General features: G+C 46.6%; 1 protein-coding gene across 1 annotated transcript in view; it reads right to left on the reverse strand.

The window, feature by feature from the left end:
* Positions 1-345: 345 nt before the first annotated feature.
* The window catches only part of LOC147092934 (putative G protein-coupled receptor 75), a 29,847-nt gene continuing 8,271 nt past the window's right edge, over positions 346-21,921 (reverse strand). Inside the window, exon 2 of the mRNA XM_085975761.1 lies at positions 346-2,778. Coding sequence (XP_085831887.1) covers positions 1,112-2,713 — 1,602 coding nt within the window. The 5' untranslated portion in view covers positions 2,714-2,778 and the 3' untranslated portion in view covers positions 346-1,111. The remainder of the gene's footprint in view (positions 2,779-21,921) is intronic.

Genomic DNA, 21,921 nt, shown 5'->3' on the forward strand with positions numbered 1-21,921 from the left:
ATTTTTAAATACTTTAAAGAAAGGTAAGTTTATTTTTAGCCCCGTTAGAAACTGTAATTAATTTTTCAAAAATTTAAATTATTGTTTAAAATAGTTATTTTATGTAATTTATAGTTATTTTAAAAATGCGATTTAAAAAAAAAAAAAAAATTATTTGAAGTTTTAGTCATGTTTTGGGGCTGATTTGTTTTATAGTTTTGACAGCTCTTCCTGTCAAACTTATGAATGAAGCATTCCCTGCTACCATTGGCTCTCCATGGCCCACGTGATCCCAGGGGACGCTTCGAACTAACTGCGCCCCTGGGATACGCAAGCACTGCGCGCTGGCAGTTGAAGCAGGCCCAGGATCGGAACCCCACGCGAGCCCACAGCTCAACGGCTGGCGCGCTAGGGAAGTGGCGGTCGGAGGCTTGCACCCGCGGGAAGCCCCCGACCCGAATTTCTGAGCCTATGTTCTTATGCAGTCTGGAAGATGTCATTTTTGTGGAGAACTCCCTATTGGGTGACATAAATGGAGAGCACCACATGTAGCCCATTATTGCTATTCATTATACCACTGGCTGCACACAGTTCTACTCTGTTAGAAGGTAGGGGATGCTCCAAGTGATGCTGCTTGTTGGAAGATACGATTGAGCAGGTTAAGAAACGACCCGCTTTTGCCAGTTTTGCTTCTCTCAATGACGACCAGGCAAGCATTGCACAACTATTACACGGGAGATGAATCATTTATATGGCATTGCACATGGTTTCCAGTTCTTCAATAAGTCAATTTAATGAATACCAGTCTCTCTGCCACCAACACAGCCCGTCCTGCTCTCAAATATCCACATTCTGGGGGTACAGTTATACAATTTACAGCATACATGATTTGGCAGTGAGACATACATAAGCCATGCTGCACCAGATTTTTACAGATTTGTTAGCTATTAACCAGTGTTCATTGTTATATTTGATAACTTAACAGTACAGACAGTAAATTGCCCTACAATTAGCAATGTCCTTGCGTCAACAGAGATGCCTGCTTCCAAGCAAGCGATTCTTGACCCTGCCGACTTCGTGTTTCATGTTTTGTCTAGTGCCATTTTGGCATTCGTGTGGAACGCCAATTGGTCTAGACGGATGGAATGGGGATGTGTTTGGCAGAAGCGCTGTTGCAGTCCTGCGCGAAATCGGAGGTTTTTGAGATGTGGTAGTACATTCCAGAGTAGGACTGAGCCGAGCCAAAGGTGTGCCTCTTGGGCTGCAGGCTGGTAGGCGTGCTGTCCTCCTGGGAGATGCTGCTGTTGTAGATGCTGTAGTAAGGCTCGATCCGCGTGTTGATGGGCGTGGAGGCGCTCTGTGCTTTTTGCTGGTGCTCAACCGAGGTGAAGACGTCCTTGGAGTTGCTCGGCCCGCAGGCCTGGTCCACCAGCTTTTTCTGGGATTTGGGGGAGAGGATGTAGGCCGAATTGGTGTCGTGATGAGAAGACTTGTTCCTGTTCACGACCAGGCTGCCGTCGCCCACTGCTTTCAATCTGGTTTTCTGCTTGCAGCACAGCAGCAGGGCCACCAGCTGCATGCACCAAGCCACCTTCTTGCGGAGACCAGAGTTGTTGCGGGAGTAGATAAACGGGTTGAGGCCCGACCGAAAAAATACCAAGGTCAGCCCACAGAGCTCAAACTGGTAGATGATGAAACTGCTCTCTGACGATAAGACGTCGTGCACCAGAGCGATACCCAGTGGCAGGCAGCAGACCACTGATAGTAGTATCATAATGCAGGTCACAACTGCTTTGGAGTCCTTGACAGCGGAAAGGTTCACAGTCTGTTCTAGCTTCTTATTGGAGGTGGAGGCATTTTTACTTTGGTTGTGCGTATACAGGTGTGTCTGCACATGGGGTGCTTTGTTGCCTCTCTGTTTTCTGTATAAAGAGGGCACTGATCCTTCCGGAGGGGAAAAACAGTCGGGCCTCTTGGTGTTGACCACTGTAATCACAGGGCAGCGCCGTACCTGTGCGTTCTTGTGCAGAGTTTGAGCAATCATGGCGTAAGAAATGGCAACAATGCCCACACAGAGGGTGAAGTCCACTACATAGGTGTACAAAATGGCCTTGCCGTCTTCATTGATGAGCCCCAGCAGCGGCACGCAGAACTTGGAGCTGTGGTATTTCGTCATGGCTGACAAGGTGGCCAAGGTGAAACTAATGGCCCACAAGATGACGGTAAGGAGGAGGGTACAGACAAATGAGGAGGAGTGGTTAGCTTGCTGTCCCAGCACCATCCGCAGACGGTGGACGGCGATGACGGCCACCGTTTTCAAGGACATTATGACGAACCCTGTGCTGGTGAGGTGGAATGCGAAGCAGAAAGCGTCCGACATGCTGCTCCCGTTGTCCGAAAACATCACAAAGCCAAACATGGGGGCTGTGATGAGGCAGACAAAGAGGTCGCAAAAAGACAGATTCAGGATCATGAAATCAAAATGTGTCCTAAATTTCCTGAACGCTGGATTGAAGAAGGAGCAAAAGACGATTAGATTCCCGTAGGACCCCAGACAGAACACCAGCAGGAGCAGCAGGGTGCAGGTGGCCAGCGTCGCTCTGTGGACTGCTGTTTGGACTTCTGTTTGATTCTTGCCTGGCGAGCAGTTGGTGAGCACCGGGAAAATACACTCGGGCGTTGTGTTCATACTGAAAAGGTGTTTTTCATTTATAAAAGATGGTTGGATAGCCATTGATGTAGAGTTCACTTATAACGGTAGCAGTCTCTGAATGCGTTTTGACGGATTTATTGTGGTACCTGGAATCAGAAAAAAGTATTTTACAGCTTTTCTGATATGGAAAGAGGATACAATGTGTGGAACAAAAGGATATAGTTTATTCAGAAGACAAGGAAAGTCTGTTATGATGCATTTTCTGCCCTTGCAGCGCGTTCCTATGCAGAGCTAGACAGGTAGCTAACAACTTGATATCTTCCCATAAAAATCACAAGGCTTGACTTTTCTTGTAAACTTTATTGAAAGATTCTTATTGTGAAACTGAAATACAATACAGAAATGGAAGCACACATTAGTATACAGGGCTTGATGGCCGGCGCGGACACGATGGGCCGAAGGGCCTCTATCCGTGCTGTATTACTCTATGACTCTATGACAAGCACATAACTGATATGCATACACAAATTTAGGTACGCCTGAGCAACACAGTACATTTGGCATGTAACTTACCAAAACACGTGGAAACACAGCTTACTGTGAATATACATTTAGCAAACTGAAAGGCATTCTCTTACATTCACTTTAAATTAGCCCTGTACATAGTGCATCAAAATACAGCTACAAGTTAACCAGCTAGACAGAGAGCGAGCACTTCACGGCTAGCTGTGTAAGTTTGCTTACAGAGAAAAGTTACAAACTAAACATTTTCTGCAAAATATAGTGTACACTAATCATCTATAACATTCTCAAGTACTTACAGACAAATAGTGTCCAAGGCCGGAGCGTAACAAGAAAATAACTTCCCAGACCATGTGTCGAGCTGCAGGTCTGTGATATACAGTTTACTTTACTGCGCTTTACTGCACTTGCTAGGTACCAAATATCCACTAGGTGGCGGCACACAATGGAAATCGACCCAAATTACTCAAACCCCTGAATTAACTGGAAAAGTAACATCAATTCCTAAAGGAAGGCAGCACAATGCATGTGGAAAACCGTTCACTTCTGGAAAGCTGTAAAACTATAAATTTGCAAATAATAGGGCCTTGAAATAGGTCTTTTGTACAAATACATTTTTGCACCTTATGGCTTACATCTTCCTCTCTCCCAAATGCTACGTGCTATTCTCATACTGAGGTGACATGGTCTGAGAGCTCTCCTGCTCTATGAACAATTACTAGGTGCCAAATCAAGGCAGGGCAGGGTGACGCAACCTATATCCTTTCTCTTCATCTCCTTTTCTTCATTCATTGGATGTGGGCTTTGGTGTCAAAAACAGGAAGGCAGATTATTATCTGAATGGCGATAGATTGGGAGAAGGGGAAGTGCAACGAGACCTGGGCGTCCTTGTTCACCGTCGCTGAAAGTAAGCATGCAGGTGCAGCAGGCGGTTAAGAAGGCAAATGGTACGTTGGCCTTCGTAGCGAGAGGGTTCGAGTACAGGAGCAAGGATGTCTTGCTGCAGTTGTACAGGGCCTTGGTGAGGCCACATCTTGAGTAGTGTGTGCAGTTTTGGTCGCCTTATCTGAGGAAGGATGTTCTTGCCATGGAGGGAGTGCAGCGAAGATTCACCAGGCTGATACCTGGGATGGCAGGAATGACGTATGAGGAGAGATTGGGTCGATTGGGCTTGTACTCACTGGAGTTTAGAAGAATGAGAAGGGATCTGATTGAAACTTATAAAATTCTAACAGGACTAGACAGACTAGATGCAGGAACGATGTTCCTGATGGCGGGGGAGTCCAGAACCAGGGGTCACAGTCTAAGGATAAGGGGTAAGCTATTTAGGACAGAGATGAGGAGGAATTTCTTCACCCAGGGAGTGGTGAACCTGTGGAATTCTCTGCCAAAGAAGGCAGTAGAGGCCAATTCATTAAATATATTCAAGAAGGAGTTAGATATATTTCTTAAGGCTAAAGGGATCAAGGGATAGGGAGAGAAGGCAGGGACAGGGTACTGAGTTTGGACGATCAGCCATGATCTTATTGAATGGCGGAGCAGGCTCGAGGGGCCGAATGGCCTACTCCTGCTCCTATCATCTATGTTTCGATGGGCGTCGCTGGCAAGGCCCAGCATTTATCACCCATCCCTATTCCCCTTGAGAAGGTGGTGGTGAGCCGCCATCTTGAGCCACTGCAGTCCGTGTGGTGAAGGTGCCCCCGCAGTGACGTTAGGTGCAACTGAGAGGCTCGCTAGGCCATTTCAGAGTCAACCACATTGCTGTGGGTCTGGAGTCACATATCGGCCAGACCGGGTAAGGACGGCATATTTCCTTCCCCTAAACGGCATTAGTGAACCAGATGGGTTTTTATGACAATCGTAAGTTAGTTAGTGACCGTGTGCGGTAGATACATGGTCACCATTACTGATACTAGCTTTTTAATTCCAGATTTATTTAATTCATTTTCCTAATTCCCATGGTGGGATTTGAACTCATGTCTCCAGATCGTTAATCCAGGCCTCTAGACCATTAACATAACTATTTTGCTACTGCACCCCCAAAGCAGCTTCATCTCCTTTTCTGTAAAGAAGCAACATGGCTCTGCTTGACGTCTATGGCAGCCCAGGAGTCATAGGGGTAGGAGCTCACCCTGTGCAATAGCCCAAGTCTGTATCTATGCGGTGACCATTCCTTACATTTTTAAGGCGAGGGGCTTCAGCATTGCTGAAGTGGAACATTTTGTATCTTGGGCACCTAAGGGCTGATTTTCCACGGTTCGCTGCCTGATCCCACTGCACCACCCATTCCTCCTGTGTACAGTCAATGAGGAGCCTCGCTTGTCAGCTGTACATATCGGTGAAATTGTACGCACACCGCCCACGACTTCCTGATCACGCAGACCGCCCATGACTTCCTGACCACGCACACCGCCCGCGACTTCCTGACCACGCACACCGCCCACGACTTCCTGACCACGCACCCAGTGGACAAGATTCTTGTCGGCAGGGCGTACACAGAAGATCAGCGCCCCCCCAGTGTCAGAATTAAACACTGCTACTATGACAGTTTTTTTCCCCCATTTTCCCGCAACAGCCAACCCATGGCCTCTCTCAGATCCAGAGTCGATTGGGCCGATACTCTCTGCAGTTGAGCAGAATGAGAGGTGATCTCTTTGAAACATAGAAGATTCTGAGGGAGATTGACAGGGTAGATGCTGAGATTGTTTTCCCCTGGCTGGAGAGTCTAGAACCAGGGGTCACAGTCTCCGGATAAGGGGTCGGCCATTTCAGACTGAGATGAGACATTTCTTCATTCAGAGGCTTGTGAATCTTTGGAATTCTCTACCTCAGAGGGCTGTGGAGGCTCAGTCGTTGAGTATATTCAAGGCTGAGATCAATAGATTTTTGGACTCTAGGGGAATCAAGGAATATGGGGATCGGGCGGGAAAGTGGAGTTGAGGTTGAAGATCAGCCATGATCTTACTGAATGGCGGAGCAGGCTCGAGGAGCCGTACGGCCTACTCCTGCTCCGAATTCTTATGGTCTTATGTGCCAAATTAGGTCTGAGACTGCTAAATGTTGCCACATTGGGAACAATTATGTGTTGTGGGATTTTGGAAACCGGACTACCACAGTATTGAGACTACCAAAGCTCATTTCATAGGACAGATACAGCCAGTGGACTTTCATTCTCTCAGGCCAGGTCCTGGAGGTGAAAGACTATTCTCTTAACCCATTACACTACACATTCTCCCCCCCCACAGGCAGCCCTTTTTAATATATTTGTTAGCTTATTGATGCCACGTAGTAGTTACAATACCCACAGCAGTTAAAATACTGACACACTGGATTGTTCGTGCAAGGACTGAAAATTTTGTCAGTTTCATATATTGAAATTGCTCTTTTTCATGAAGCTTCAAGATTCTGTTTTGAAGAATTGCTTTAATGTTTTGAATACTTCAACGCACAGATGTCCTTTGTTGTTTTCAAATTATTTTATCGGGAAACAGCAAATTTATGTACATATTCAATACTAACTATATAAAGTGGAATTAGAATGATATTCAGGACTGCCAATCAAGTTTTTCATTCACAGTGTGAACTAAAGAACTGTAATCTTGTCGTTTTATAATTTATGTTTTCATTCATTGAGTTGAATTTTCCAGTAATTAATTGAGCTTGTTTCCTGATGAGCATTCTGGGGTATACTTTCTGACCAGTCTTGTTCCGGTATAAAGGCAGAATGTATTTGTCCCAAGCCCCACTTGTGTGTCTTGTTAATGCCTGCTCAAGTCAATCTAAAGCAAAAGGGTTGATGTCTGCATGAAAAGAGCGAAGAATTTAGCATAATTATGTTACGTTTTCACATGGGAACAGCACCGGTCAGAAAATACACAAGGTTGTGCGCCTGTTCTTCCCCCCCCCCCCACCCCCTCCAGAAATATAATTGGACCATGAGATGTAGCTCATCGTGTGAAATTTTCATAGAACTGATTTTGGTTTTTTTTTAATGGGGTCTTGGCGTTGCTGGCAAGGCCCAGCATTTATTGCCCATCCCTAGTTGTCCTCGAGAAAGGTGGTGGTGAGCCGCCGCCTTGAACCGCTGCAGTCCGTGTGGTGAAGGTGCTCCCACAGTGCTGTTTGGGAGGGAGTTCCAGGATTTTGACCCAGCGACGATGAAGGATCGGCGATATACTTCCAAGTTAGGATGGTGTGTGTGGCTCGGAGGGGAACTTGGAGGTGGTGGTGTTCCCATGAGCCTGCTGCCCTTGTCCTTCTAGGTGGAAGAGGTCAGGGGTTTGGGAGGTGCTGCCGAAGAAGCCTTGGCGAGTTGCTGCAGTGCATCTTGTAGCTGGTACACACTGCAGCCATGGTGCGCCGGTGGTGGAGGGAGTGAATGTTTAAGGTGGTGGACGGGGTGCCAATCAAACGGGCTGCTTTGTCCTGGATGGTGTCGAGCTTCTTGAGTGTTGTTGGAGCTGCAACTCATCCAGGCAAGTGGAGAGTATTTCATCACACTCCTGACTTGTGCCTTGTAGATGGTGGAAAGGCTTTGGGGAGTCAGGAGGTGAGACACTCGTTGCAGAATACCCAGCCTCTGACCTGCTCTTGTTGCCACAGTATTTATGTGGCTGGTCCAGTTAAGTTTCTGGTCAATGGTGACCCCCCAGGATGTTGATAGAGGGTGATTCGGCGATGATAATGCCATTGAATGTCAAGTGGCGGTGGTTAGACTCTCACTTGTTGGAGATAGTCATTGCCCGGCACTTCTGTGGAGCGAATGTTACCTGCCACTTATCAGCCCAAGCCTGAACGTTGTCCAGGTCTTGTTGCATGCGGGCATGGACTGCTTCATTATCTGAGGAGTTGTGAATGGCACTGAACACTGTGCAGTCATCAATGAACATCCCCATTTCTGACCCTATGTTGGAGGGAAGGTCATTGATGAAGCAGCTGAAGATGGTTGGGCCTAGGACACTGCAGCGATGTCCTGGGGCTGTGATGATTGACCTTCAATCACCACAACCATCTTCCTTTGTGCTAGGTATGACTCCAGCCAGTGGAGCGTTGTCCCCCTGATTCCCACTGACTTCAGTTTTACTCGAGCTCCTTGATGCCAGACTCGGTCAAATGCTATTCTTCCGCTGGCCTCTTGCGCATCCCTGATTTCCTTCACCCACCCATTGGCGGCCGTGCCTTCAGCTGCCTGGGGCCCTAAGCTCTGGAATTCCCTCCCTAAACCTCTCCGTCTCTCCATCTCTTGTTGAAGACGCTCCTTAAAACCTGCCTCTTTGGCCAAGCTTTTTGGTCGCCTGTCCTAATATCTCCTTATGTGGCTCGGTGTTGCATTTTGTCTGATAACGCTCCTGAAAACAGTTTTGTTTGTCAGCTACACGCTACTAAATATTGTGCAGCAAATGATAACTATGTCCTTAGAAACTGCACTATCACCAAGCAACATGTTGAGGTCAGGAAACCTTAGTTAACCAATAAAAATCAGCCCCTGCAGGAAAAACCATGACAACTATTCTATAAATAAAAATGGTGGATCCTGACAGTGCTGCATGCCGCCTCCCCTCTACCTGCAGTTAGTCTGCCTTCAGCTTTATACATTATTTAACAAAAATCATTTAAATTATTTTCGTCTCCCCCTCCCCCATCCAACAGCTCTCTGCACCTCATAATATCGCCAATGAAGAAATGGGTGGAAATATACTCACCGGCCTCCTGCCACAGATTTTATTTTAAATTTGAAAATGCTGCAAATGGAAAATAGAAATTGCTGGCCTGTCATCACTTTAATAGAGAAAGATGGGATTTTGTAGATTCAAAACATTAACCTAACAGAAGGTGCACATCTGAAATGTTAACTTTGTATTTTTAAGGCACTGACCTCTTCTTAGGCAGTCCCTCGGAACCGAGGATGACTTGCTTCCACACTAAAAATGAGTTCTCAGGTGACTGATGAGTCCAATGCAGGACCGACAGTCTCTCTCGCTGTTGGGGTTGTCCATGAGGGTCCTGACGTTCCAGGTCCCGAACTTCATTTTAAAGGGTGAAAGATGCCTGTGCGTGAATTCTTTTAACGTGGGGTGGCCGTTGCACACCAGCTACCACACGGGCTTGACAGAGCAAAGTCTTGGTCCAATGGCAAGGGGATCCAAGACGATTGGAGACCAGGCTCTGCTACATTGGCCTAGCGCGCGCGCACACACACACACACACACTCCTACTGTCCTCCTCCCTCCTTCCCGCAGGTCCTCTCTGCCTGGGTTTCATAGGCTATAACCCTGTAGTGGAGTGAGCCTTTGGCGTAGCGGTAGCATCCCCGCCGCTGGGCCAGAAGGCGTAGGGTTTCGAACCCCGCTCCAGACAGTCCCGGCAAGTGGAGTCAGAGCTCCGGTTCTAAATTCTGGGTTGACATCCAGCGGGATACTTGCGTCCGTGGGTGTGGGTGGCACCCCCCCCCCCTCGTATGGGTTGTGGGAGCCCGTATAACCCTCCCGCCATAGGACTAACCACCCTAATGGCTGGTACGAAGATGGTTACGGTCACGGAAGGAGCGTTAATCGTGGCCAGAAATCCTTCCACCACTTCATACAGTTCCCCAAAGGGAACAGTGTGAAGACACATATGACGACGACCCTGTTGTAACAAAGGCATTAAACATTAAAAGATGCATCAAATGTTAAACTCAACCAGGTGCTTCCTGTGGAGTCCAGCAGTTCTACCCTAGTATTGAGTATGAGGCTTCAGGAAAGAAGAAGAACAAAAAATTGGGGTTGGGAAACACACGAGGATTGCAGCTGACTCCCAGTTGTGCGGTTCTCCCTCCCTGGTGTAAACAGCCTGACCATCAGCACACGGACGGGACTGATGAACCAGTGAAGGGGGGAGAAAACATCACTGCCCACCTCACCCCCGTTATTCTGTTGCTCCCCAGTCAGTTGCGGGGGCGGGGTGGGGGAGGGTTGGAGATCTGCAGGGTGCACTGTGCCAACACCTCTATAGCAGGAGAACCTGATGCTGTCTCTGGTGGCTCAGCACCAACCGGGAATTTTTTGCGGCTTCAACCTGTACTGATCTGGCTGATCCTGGCCGGGGCTAACACCAGGGGACAATGTGGTCGGGTTTCGGTGCCTTTGGGGTAACTGACCAACCTGCTGTTCATTTCCAGAGTTTCCTGTTTTAATTTTTGCTCTGACTGCCTGACATTCGGACGTGCGCGAGCACCCCAGGATGACTGACCCTTCATTATATTCTCCCCTGACGATGCTTGGGGCTGGATTTTGCCAACGGGGAGCTTTTGGAGGCGGGACTCCCACTTGTCGGGTTTCAGTCCCGCCTCCATCAACTTCTGGCCAAGCCACGCTATTTCCCCTTGATTGACCTTAGCAGGCCAATTAAGGGAAAAGCCGGTTACAGAGGACGTCAGCGTATGACGTTTCATCTGTCAAAATTTTTTGACAGATGAATTGTCATCGTTGGACAGCTCTGTGCAGCTGTCAAACACTGACATTTCTGTAGTTTGATGAATTCTTGAATTCAAGACCTCATCAAACCTCTTTTTCTTTTGCAGAAATGAGATGGTTGTTGCATTGGAGAATGCAGCGGCCATCTGTCATCTCTACCGCGGAGGTGCGAGACTCTCCGCATACCCACCGACTGAAGCCTGCAGGAAGAAACAAAGGTAAGTACACTTTTCCTAACACTTTGCACTTATCTCAGATACTCACCTCTCCACACTTGCACCCATCACTGTGCTTTTGGATATTAAATCTTAATAGATGAATGACCGTACCGTCAATGAGCAATGCAATTAAAAACTGTGGAATGTTAGAAGCTATGGGCTGATCTATATGCAGTGTACAATGTGGTCAGGCAGCTTCGTGAATTAATTGCTTAAGAATTAAAAATAAATTATTATAAAATAGATTTCTGTACAAGTTGGACCCCGCAGACCCACTACTTGCCTTGCTGACCCTGGCAGGTTTCAGTGCCTTCGGGAAGCCCACACTTGTGAGGGCAAAATGATAATCCTATTTTCTGCCTGTTAACAGGCAGTTAAGTGGCTGTAATCCCTTCCCGCCTCCAAGGAGATGGGACCCGGCGCGGGACGGCTACCCACCTCCTGGCAAGATGGCACGGGGGCGGGTTGGGCACCCGCCCCCAAATTCTGCCATTTTCCCGGCAATCCCGCCTCCAAATCCACCTCCCCAGGGCTGGCAAGACCGCGCCCTCAGTCGTGGAGTATATTCAAGGCTGAGATTGATAGATTTTTGGACTCTAGCGGAATCGAGGGATATGGGGATCGGGCAGGAAAGTGGAGTTGAAGTTGAAGATCAGCCATGATCTCATTGAATGGCGGAGCAGGCTCGAGGGGCCGAATGGTCGACTCCTGCTCCTAGTTCTTATGTTCTTGGCTCTGCTCGGAGTGGCATGAGAGGAGCAGAGAGTTACCATGTTAGCAATCGATAGTGCAAATTGGCATTCTTCTGCTTACTTGGCACATGCTCACCTTTTTGAAATCTTTCCTAAAGTGCGTAATTTCTCTTTGTAATCTTGATATAAATCCCAGGTTTTCCATTACATACAACACGGAAGCAGGCTATTAGGCAAACACCGCATTGGTGTTTGTTCTCCACCCCAACGGTAGTCCTAATCCCAAGCGCCCACCCTGCTCCCATATCCCTTTATCTGCCTTTCCTGCTACTTCATCACTAACTCTGGTAGTGCATTTCACAGCTTCACAATCCTCTGTTCTTAAAAAGTTTCTCGACAACGTTTCTCCTGTGCGCTGTTCTAAAACTTATAGTTAATCTTATTTGACTAATGGACATCAATATATATTTTTAGGAGAGGTGTACAGATAAATTTTCTAACTGATAATAGGAACTGAGAAAACATAAGAAATAGGAGCAGGAGCAGGAGTAGGCCATTCGGCCCTTCGAGCCTATTCAATGAGATCATGGCTGATCTTCTGCCTCAACTCCATTCACCGGCCCTATTGCCATATCCCTCGATGCCCTTACTAGTCAGAAATCTATCGACTTCTGTTTTGAATATACCCAATGACTGAGCCTCCACAGCCCTCTGGGGTAGAGAATTCCAAAGATTCACCACCCTCTGTGTGAAGAAATTTCTTTTCATCTCAGTCCTGAATGGCCTACCCTTTATCCTGAGGCTGTGGCCCCTGGTTCTAGATTCCCCAGCTAAGGGAAACATTCTCCCAGCATCCACCCTATCAAGCCCTGGAATAATTTTGTATGCTTCAATGAGATCCCCTCATTCTTCTGAATTCAAGAGAATACAGGCCTAGTTTACTCAATCTCTTCTCATACGACAGTCCCGCCATCCCAGGAATCAATCTAGTGAACCTTCGTTGCACTCCCTCTATGGCAAGTATATCCTTCCTTAGGTAAGACAACCAAAATTGTACACGGTACTCCAGGTGTGGTCTCACCAAGGCCCTATATAATTGGAGTAAGACTTCTTTACTCCTGTACTCAAATCCTAATGGCTTGCTGCACCTGCACATTCACTTTCAGTGACTCATGTACAAGGACACCCAGGTCCCTTTGAACATCTACATTCCCCAATCTTTCACCATGTAGGAAATACTCTGCCTTTCTGTTTTTTCTATCAAAGTGGATAACTTCACATTTATCCACATTAGATTCCATCTGCCATGTTCTCGCCCACTCACTGAGCCTGTCGAGATCCCCTTGAAGCCTCTTCACATCCTCTTCGAAACTGACACTGCCACCTAGCTTTGTATCATCAGCAAATTTGGAAATGTTACATTTAGTCCCCTCATCCAAATCATTGATATAGACTGTGAATAGCTGGGGCCCAAGCACCAATCCTTGTGGTACCCCACTCGTCACAGCCTGCCATCGTGAAAAAGACCCGTTTATCCCTACTCTTTGTTTTCTGTCTGTTAACCAATTCTCAACCCATGCTAGTATATTACCCCCAATTCCATGTGCCCTAATTTTGTTCACCAACCTCTTGTGTGGGACCTTATCGAAGGCCTTCTGAAAATCCAGATACACCACATCTACCGGTTCCCCTTTGTCTACTCCACTAGTTACATCCTCAAAGAACTCCAATAGGTTTGTCAAACAGGATTTCCCTTTCATAAATCCATGTTGACTCTGCCCAATCTTACTATTAGTTTCTAAGTGCCCAGTTATTGCATCCTTTATAATAGATTCCATCATTTTCTCAACTATTGATGTGAGGCGAACAGGTCTGCAGTTCCCTGTTTTCTCTCTCCCTCCTTTCTTAAATAGCAGGGTTACATTTGCTATCGTCAAATCTGCAGGAACCGTTCCAGAATCTATAGAATTTTGGAAGATGACAACCAATGCGTCCACTATCCCAATGGCCATCTCTTTCAAAACCCTAGGATGTAGGTCATCCGGTCCTTGGGATTTATCGACTTTTAGTCTAATTAATTTTGCTAGTACTGTTTTTTTACTAATAATTTTTTTAAGTTCCCCATTCTCGTCACACCCTTGGTTTTCTCGTATTTCTGGGAGGTTTTTTGTGTCTTCCTCCGTGAAGACAGAAACAAAGTATTTATTTAATTTCTCTGCCATTTCCTCATTCCCCATTATAAATTCTCCCGTCACTGACTGTAAAGGACCTACATTTACCTTCGCCAGTTTTTCAGGAGCATGAACAGGCCATTCAGCCCATCGAGCCTGCTCCGCCATTTAATGAGATCATGGCTGATCTGATCTTGGGCCCAACGCCACTTTCCTGTCCGCTCCCCATAACCCTTGACTCCCCTGTTGCTCAAAAATCTGTCTATCTCCGCCTTGAATATATTCAATGACTCCGCCTCCACAGCTCTCTGGGGTAAAGAATTCCAAAGATTCAAGACCCTCTGAGAGAAGAAATTCCTCCTCATCTCCATCTTAAAAGGGTGCCCCCTTATTCTGAAACTATGCCCCCTAGTTCTAGATTTCCCCCACGAGGGAAACATCCTCCCTGCATCTACCCTGTCAAACCTTCTCAGAATCTTATGTTTCAATAAGATCACCTCTCATTCTTCTAAACTCCAATGAGTATAGGCCCCACCTGCTCAACCTTTCCTCATAAGACAACCCCTTCAACTCAGGAATCAACCTTGTGAACCTTCTCTGAACTGCCTCCAATGCAAGTATATCCCTCCTTAAATAAGGAGACCAAAACTGTACGCAGTACTCCAGGTGTGGTCTCACCAACGCCCTGTACAGTTGTAGCAGGACTTCCCTGCTTTTATACTCCAACCCCTCGCAATAAAGGCCAATATTCCATTTGCCTTCCTAATTACAGGAAACTTTGGTTTATCCGGAGGTTGAATGTCCGGAAACCTCGATCCACCGGCAGAAATCAGGAGCCGTTTTGTTAGGTTTTTTTCCTTCTCGTGGCTTTTTTTTCAACAGTCAGGCTCTGCAAAGTCTCTCTGAAGCTGTTGCTAAGCTACAGAGACGCTTCCAAGGTACGGGCAGACTGTTTAGAAGCTGTTGCTAAGCAACAGTGTTTGTTGCCAGATACGGAGCTGAAAACCTCCGTATGCTTCAACATTAGCGCTGGTTTGTCCGGCAGTTTTATAGATCGGCAACAGCTCGGTCCCGTCAGTGCCGGATATCACAAAGTTTCCTGTACTTGTATGCTAACTTTTTGTGTTTCATGTACGAGGACACCCAGATCTCTCTGTACCACAGCATTCTGTAGTCTCTATTTAAATAATATTTTGCTTTTTTATTATTTCTACCAAAGTGGATAACCTCACATTTTCCCACATTATACTCCATCTGCCAAATTTTTGCCCACTCACTTAACCTATCTATATCCCTTTGCAGGCTCTTTGTATACTCCTCACAACTTGTTTTCCCACCTATCTTTGTATCATCAGCAAATTTGGCAACAGTACACTCAGTTCCTTCATCCAAGTCATTAATTAATTAATATAAATAGTTGAGGCCCCAGCACTGATCCCTGTGGCACCCCACTAGTTACAGTTTGCCAACCTGAAAATGACCCATTTATTCCGACTCTGTTTTCTGTTAGTTAGCCAATCCTCTATCCAACCTAATATATTACCCCCAACACCGTGAGCTCTTATCTTGTGCAGTAACCTTTTTATACAAAATGCACCCTCTACTCCTACTGCCAGTTACAGGAAACTTTGGTTTATCCGGAGGTTAACTGTCCGGAATGCTCGATCCACTGGCAAAATTCAGGAGTCGGTTCAGTAAGTTTTTTTTCTTTTCGTTGCTTTTTTTTCACCAGTCAGGCTCTGCAAGGTCTAGCTAAAGCTGTTGCTTAGCTACAGAGATGCTTGCAAGCTACGGCCGACTGTTTAGAAGCTGTTGCAGCAACAGGGTTTGTTGCTAGATGTGGTAAACCACTGTTTGTATTCCTGTTTGTCCTGTTTGTATTCCACTGTGTACATGCCTGGACATGCCTCGGCTGACTCCTCCCACAGGTCCTAGTATAAAGGTGACTGCTCCCCAGCCCTTAGTATCATGGACCGGTCGACCACGCGAGGCAGACCTCCATTCTGTTGTTAATAAAAGCCTTTAGTTACTCTTCTAACTCTCAGTCTTTTATGAGTAATTGATAGCGCATCACTAGATACGGTCCGTATGTTTTAACATTAGCGCTGGTTTGTCCGGCAGTTTTGATGGGACGGCAACAGCTCGGTCCCGTCGGTGCCGGATATTACAAAGTTTCCTGTACTATATTTACCTCCACACCTCTCCAAGTATTATATTTTAAATGAAGCTTTTATTAAAATAGCTAAAAGAATTCTGAGCCTGTTACGCATTTGTCTGTTAATATTCACACAGCCTGTTTGAAGGCCTGTGTACACAGGCAAAGAAAATTACTTTACTGAACTGTCAATATATCTAATCTCTTTGCTGTTCAGAAACACCTCTAGTTACCTGTTGAACCCATTTATACTGGCTCAGTGGGTAGCACCCTTGCCTCTGAGTCAGAAGGTTGTAGGTTCAAGTCCCGCTCCAGAGACTTGAGCACAAAAATCTGACGCTCCCAGTGCAGTACTGAGGGAGCGCCGCACTCTCAGAGGTGCTGTGTGTCAGATGAGACGTTAAACCGAGGCCCCATCTACCCTCTCGGGTGGACGTAAAAGATCCCGTGGCACTAATTCGAAGAAGAGCAGGGGAGTTCTCCCCAGTGTCCTGGCCACTATTTATCCCTCAATCAACATTACTAAGGAACAGATGATCTGGTCATTATCACATTGCTGTTTGTGGGAGCTTGCTGTGCGCAAATTGGCTGCTGTGTTTCCCACATTACAACAGTGACTCCACTTCACAAAGTACTTAATTGGCCGTAAAGCACTTTGAGACGCCCGGTGGTCATGAAAGGCGCTACATAAATGCAAGTCTTTCTTTACTTCAGTGTCTTTTCTTGATGACTTATCCAAAACTCCCCTTTGGGCGAAAAAGTCCAGTCTGATTTCCCTTCTGAATTTTTAACTAGCGTTCCCTGGTATTTGAGCCCATCATCATTGTGAATTATTTGCCTGGATCAATTTTGTCAAGTCCCTTCTAATCCTGAATGGACCAAAGGTATATTTTCATTGTATAAACTGCAGTGTTTTCAGACCAATTCATCTCGGAATAACATGAGAAAAAAGCTAAGCGCAGAATTTGTTAACCGGATGACGAGGAACAGAGGGTTTTACTGAGAAATTATGCATTGTGCAGGAAGGTAACATATGTTGCAGTATATTAATTTGGTGTTAAATATCCCTTTCAGTTTTCATTAGGCTAATGAGGTAAAACAATGAACTGAAGAATATCTCCAGTGGTCCTATCAGATACTTTTACCCTTGCACAAACCTTTTAGAACGGTTATTAATGTAAATTAGGTTTTGTGGATGAGCAAATACTATTACAGCCCTTAGTGTGGACCGTATTCCATTGTGGACAATATCTCTTTTTTATTCATTGATGGGATGTGGGCGTCGCTGGCTAGGCCTGCATTTAGTGCCCATCCCTAATTGCCCTTGAGAAGATGGTGGTGAGCCGCCTTCTTGAACCGCTGCAGTCCATATGGTGTAGGTACACCCACAATGCTATTAGGAAGGGAGTTCCAGGATTTTGGCCCAGCGACAGTGAAGGAACGGCGATACAGGTCCAAGTCAGGATGGTGTGTGGCTTGGAGGGGAACTTGTAGGTGGTGATGTTCCCATGCGTCTGCTGCCCTTGTCCTTCTAAGTGGTAGAGGTCGCGGGTTTGGAAGGTGCTGTTGAAGGAGCCTTGGCGAGTTGCTGCAGTGCATCTTGTAGATGGTACACACTGCAGCCACGGTGCGCCGGTGGTGGAGGGAGTGAATGTTGAAGGTGGTGGATGGAGTGCCAATCAAGCGGGCTGCTTTATCCTGAATGGTGTCGAGCTTCTTGAGTGTTGTTGGAGCTGCACTCATCCAGGCAAGTGGAGAGTATTCCATCACACTCCTTAACTCTGCCTTGTAGATGGTGGAAAGGCTTTGGGGAGTCAGGAAGTGAGACACTTGCTGCAGAATTCCCAGCCTCTGGCCTGCTCTTGTAGCCACAGTATTTATATGGCTGGTCCAGTTCAGTTTCTGATCAATGGTAACCCCCAGGATGTTGATAGTGGGGGATTCAGCGATGGTAATGCCATTGAATGTCAAGGGGAGATGGTTAGAGTCTCGCTTGTTGGAGATGGTCATTGCCTGGCACTTGTGTGGTGCGAATGTTACTTGCCACATTCTGAATTAACTTGTTCGAGTACAGGAACAAGGATGTCTTGCTGCAGTTGTACAGGGCCTTGGTGAGACCACACCTTGAGTATTGTGTGCAGTTTTGGTCGCCTTATCTGAGGAAGGATGTTCTTGCCATGGAGGGAGTGCAGCGAAGATTCACCAGACTTATTATGTCCGTGTGTAATTGAGACACGGACTGCAGGAGTTGGTTACAGCAGGTCTTTACTGAGTGGAGACAAACTGGAACTAACTATGCAAAGTTACTACACAGGCTTATATACAGGGGTGGTCACTACTGGTACTGCAGTATACAGGGGCTGCAGAATATAGTTCCTTCTGCAAAGTACATACACTACAATTCCTCCCCTTTTAGCTAAACAGTACATAACATTCGATTAATAATTAAATAACATATTTACAATTACAGTTGTCATATACATTAGCTGAAGTTAAGCAATTATAAGTTCAGTCTTTGAGGAGGCTTCCTGATTCTGTCTGGATAACGCCTCTTTGGGGTATCAGGTTCTTCTGGCAGAGTTGATTCGGAATCAACGTCGTTTTGGGTTCGTCTGCTTCCAATATTCCCGCTTCTGAGGTAGATGCAATTGGTACTTCGGTTTCATCACCAGGTGTATCGGATCTTGGTGTGGAATTGACGTTTTCCAGTGACTCTAGAATCTGGTCAGCATGGCGTCTTACAATGCTCTCTCCAACGTCCACGGTATACATTAGAGGTCCTTGCCGTGTACAGATCGTTCCTGGCTGCCATTTCTCTGCGCGGTAGTCCCGGGCCAAAACTGGTTGACCTATCTTAAAACTCCTGGTCGGCCTTTCATTCATATTCTGAAACTGCCTGTTCTCCACATCTCTTATGTTTGGCTTAACCAAATCCAAGCGGCATCGTAGTCTTCGATTGAAGAACATCATGGCTGGAGTTTGGTTGGTAACCGCATGTGTCGCATTCCGGTAGGCAAACAAGAAGTTATTCACCTTGTGTTGTAGGGGTATGTCTTCATTACACATTGCCTTGATAGCCTTCTTGAATGTTTGAACGAACCTCTCAGCCAATCCATTGGTGGCTGGATGATATGGGGCGGATGTGTAATGCTTAACACCATTGTTCTTTAAGAACCTCCGGAACTCTTCAGACACAAACTGTGGTCCTTTGTCGGAGCAAATCTGTTCAGGCAGCCCATTTCTGGCGAATATGGTTCGTAAGACTGTGATAGTTTTTTCTGTGGTGGTTGAGGACATTTTTATTACCTCTGGCCACTTTGTGCATCCACCGCAATTAAAAACATCAAGTCCATAAATGGACCAGCAAAATCAATGTGCACCCTTTGCCATGGAGATGAGGGCCACTCCCATGGATGCAGAGGAGCTTGTGGTGGGGCGTTTTGGTCCTTCTGGCATCCTGCACAGCTCTTGGTCATCTCTTCGATTTCTCTATCGATTCCCGGCCACCACACAAACGCTCTGGCTAAGTTCTTCATTTTTACCCCTCCCAGATGACCCTCATGAAGCTCATTGAGCACTCTATCCTTCAATTTGGGTGGAATTACTACTCTGGATCCACACATCAAGGTTCCTCTGCACACTGACAGCTGTTCTCTTCTCGGTGAGAATGCTGGCAACAGTGGTTCGCCATATGCTGGCCATCCCTTCACCATTAAATCATAGACCCAGGAGAGTGTCGGGTCATTTCGCGTTTCCTTTTCTATGTTTGCATTCGTCACAGGGAGACGTTCGACTATGGTCGAGTGGAATATCTCCACTGGATCCACTGCAGGTGCTTCTTCCACCGTCGGCAACGGTAGGCGCGACAATCCATCAGCATTCCCATGCTGTTTAGTTCCTTTGTACTCGATGTCATATTGGTGTGCCCCTAGGAAAAGGGACCACCTCTGTAGCCGTTGTGCTGTCATTATCGGGACGCCCTTCTGAGGGTTGAAAATGGAGACAAGAGGTTGATGATCAGTTAGTAGAGTAAATTTCTGACCGTGCAGGTAGTGATTGAACTTCTTCACCCCCCACACCAGGCTGAGGGCCTCTCTGTCAATCTGGGCGTAGTTACGCTCGGCTGAAGTTAACGAGCGTGACGCAAAAGCTATCGGCCTCTCTGAACCATCAAGGAATTTATGTGACAGTACCGCTCCAATGCCGTAGGGAGACGCATCACACGCCAGTCTTATCGGTAGTGATGGGTTGTAGTGAGCCAATACTTCTCTTGAAGTGATTAGGTCTTTACTCTTCTGAAAGGCCCGCTTACATTCATCGCTCCATTTCCATGCTACTCCAGTTTGTAGTAGGGCGTTCAGTGGGTGCAGAATTGTGGACAAATTCGGCAAAAACTTATGGTAGTAATTCACCAATCCGAGGAATGACCTCAGTTGCGACACATTTTTGGGCGCTGGAGCCTTAACTACCGCTTCAATTTTGTCAGGGGACTTATGTAACCCCTCTTCATCAATCACGTGGCCACAATACGATATCTGTTTCTTAAAAAACTCGCACTTGGGGCGATTGGCTCGTAGCCCATGTTCTCTTAGTCTAGTGAGCACCTGCTCTAGGTTGGCAAGGTGTTCACTGTCATCTTCACCTGTCACTAGGATGTCGTCCAAGTAACACTGAGTCCCCGGAATCCCTTGCAGGACTTGTTCCATCGTTCTTTGCCATATCGCCGGAGCTGATGCTACTCTGAATACTAGTCGATTATACTGGTAAAGACTTTTGTGAGTGTTTATCGTGAGATACTTCCTAGAGGATTCTTCAACCTCCATCTGCAAATATGCTTGTGCTAGGTCAATTTTTGTAAAACGCTTCCCTCCAGATAGTGAGGCGAAAATATCTTCTATCCTCGGGAGAGGATATTGTACTGTGTGAAGGACTGGGTTCACCGTCACCTTGAAGTCCCCACAGATGCGAACCTTCCTTGGCTCTTCAGACTTATTGTTTAACGTTTTCTTCATGACAGGAACGATGGGTGTCACCCACTCGCTCCAGTCTACCTTAGATAACACGCCTGCATTCTCCAGATTCTCCAGCTCTGCCTCGACGGCTGGGCGAATTGCATATGGTACCGGACTTGCTTTGAAAAACTTGGGAATTGCATTCTCTTCTATTTTTATCGAGGCGGTTACGCCTTTAAGAGTTCCCAGTTCTTGTTAAAATACCTCTTTGGCGTTAGCTAAGATTTTTGACAATCGTCCAGGTGTGACGTCGTCATCCTTTTTACCAGCCACCGTCAGTGCCTGAATGGAGTGCCAGTCTAAACTTATCTTTCTGATCCATTCACGTCCCAATAACGGTGGTCCACCATCTTGCAGTATGTACAGATACAATTTCTGTATTTCCTTGCCGTTGTATTCGACAGGCACCCTTATTTTCCCTCTGGGGTATACTTTTTGGCCCGTATACGTCTTCAAGACAATGGATGTCTCTTTCAAGGGTATGTGTGAGAATAGCCGCTCGTAGTCTCGTCGATTCATGACGGTCAGGGCTGATCCTGTATCCAATTCCATTTTGACTTGGGACCCTGCTATCGTGAGGGTGACCCAAATGGTTCGGTGATCCTCTTTTGCGATTACGTTGTGAAGTTTGAGACAGCTTAGTCTCTTGTTCCCGGATTCACTATCGCTCATCTGGTCTTTGGAACTACTGTCCGTCATCTTTTGTACTTTCCCGTACTGTTCCTTAGTAGCCTTTTTGTTGTCGTTAGTCTTCTTCCCAGACCTGCAAACTCGTGCAATGTGTCCCATCTTTCCGCATTGCCTGCATATTTTGTCCTTGGACCAGCAGTCCTTCTGGTCATGGGTTGTTCTGCCGCAGCGATAACATTTTTCAAATCCCCGTGTCATTTCATGGGTGCCGTATTCCTGTGGCTTTTGCTGTATTTCCGCAGCTGCCCTTGCTGCTGCTTCGTACGATACTGCCACGCTGAAAGCCTTATCGAGCGTCAGCTCTTTCTCTGAGAGTAACCTCTTCTGGGTTCCTTCACTCAGGAGTCCACAGACAATTTGTCCCGTAGGGTATCT

This window comes from Somniosus microcephalus, unplaced genomic scaffold, assembly GCF_052327205.1.
Source record: "Somniosus microcephalus isolate GS21.2 unplaced genomic scaffold, FLI_Smic_1.0 unresolved_chr2, whole genome shotgun sequence".
Taxonomy (NCBI): domain Eukaryota; kingdom Metazoa; phylum Chordata; class Chondrichthyes; order Squaliformes; family Somniosidae; genus Somniosus; species Somniosus microcephalus.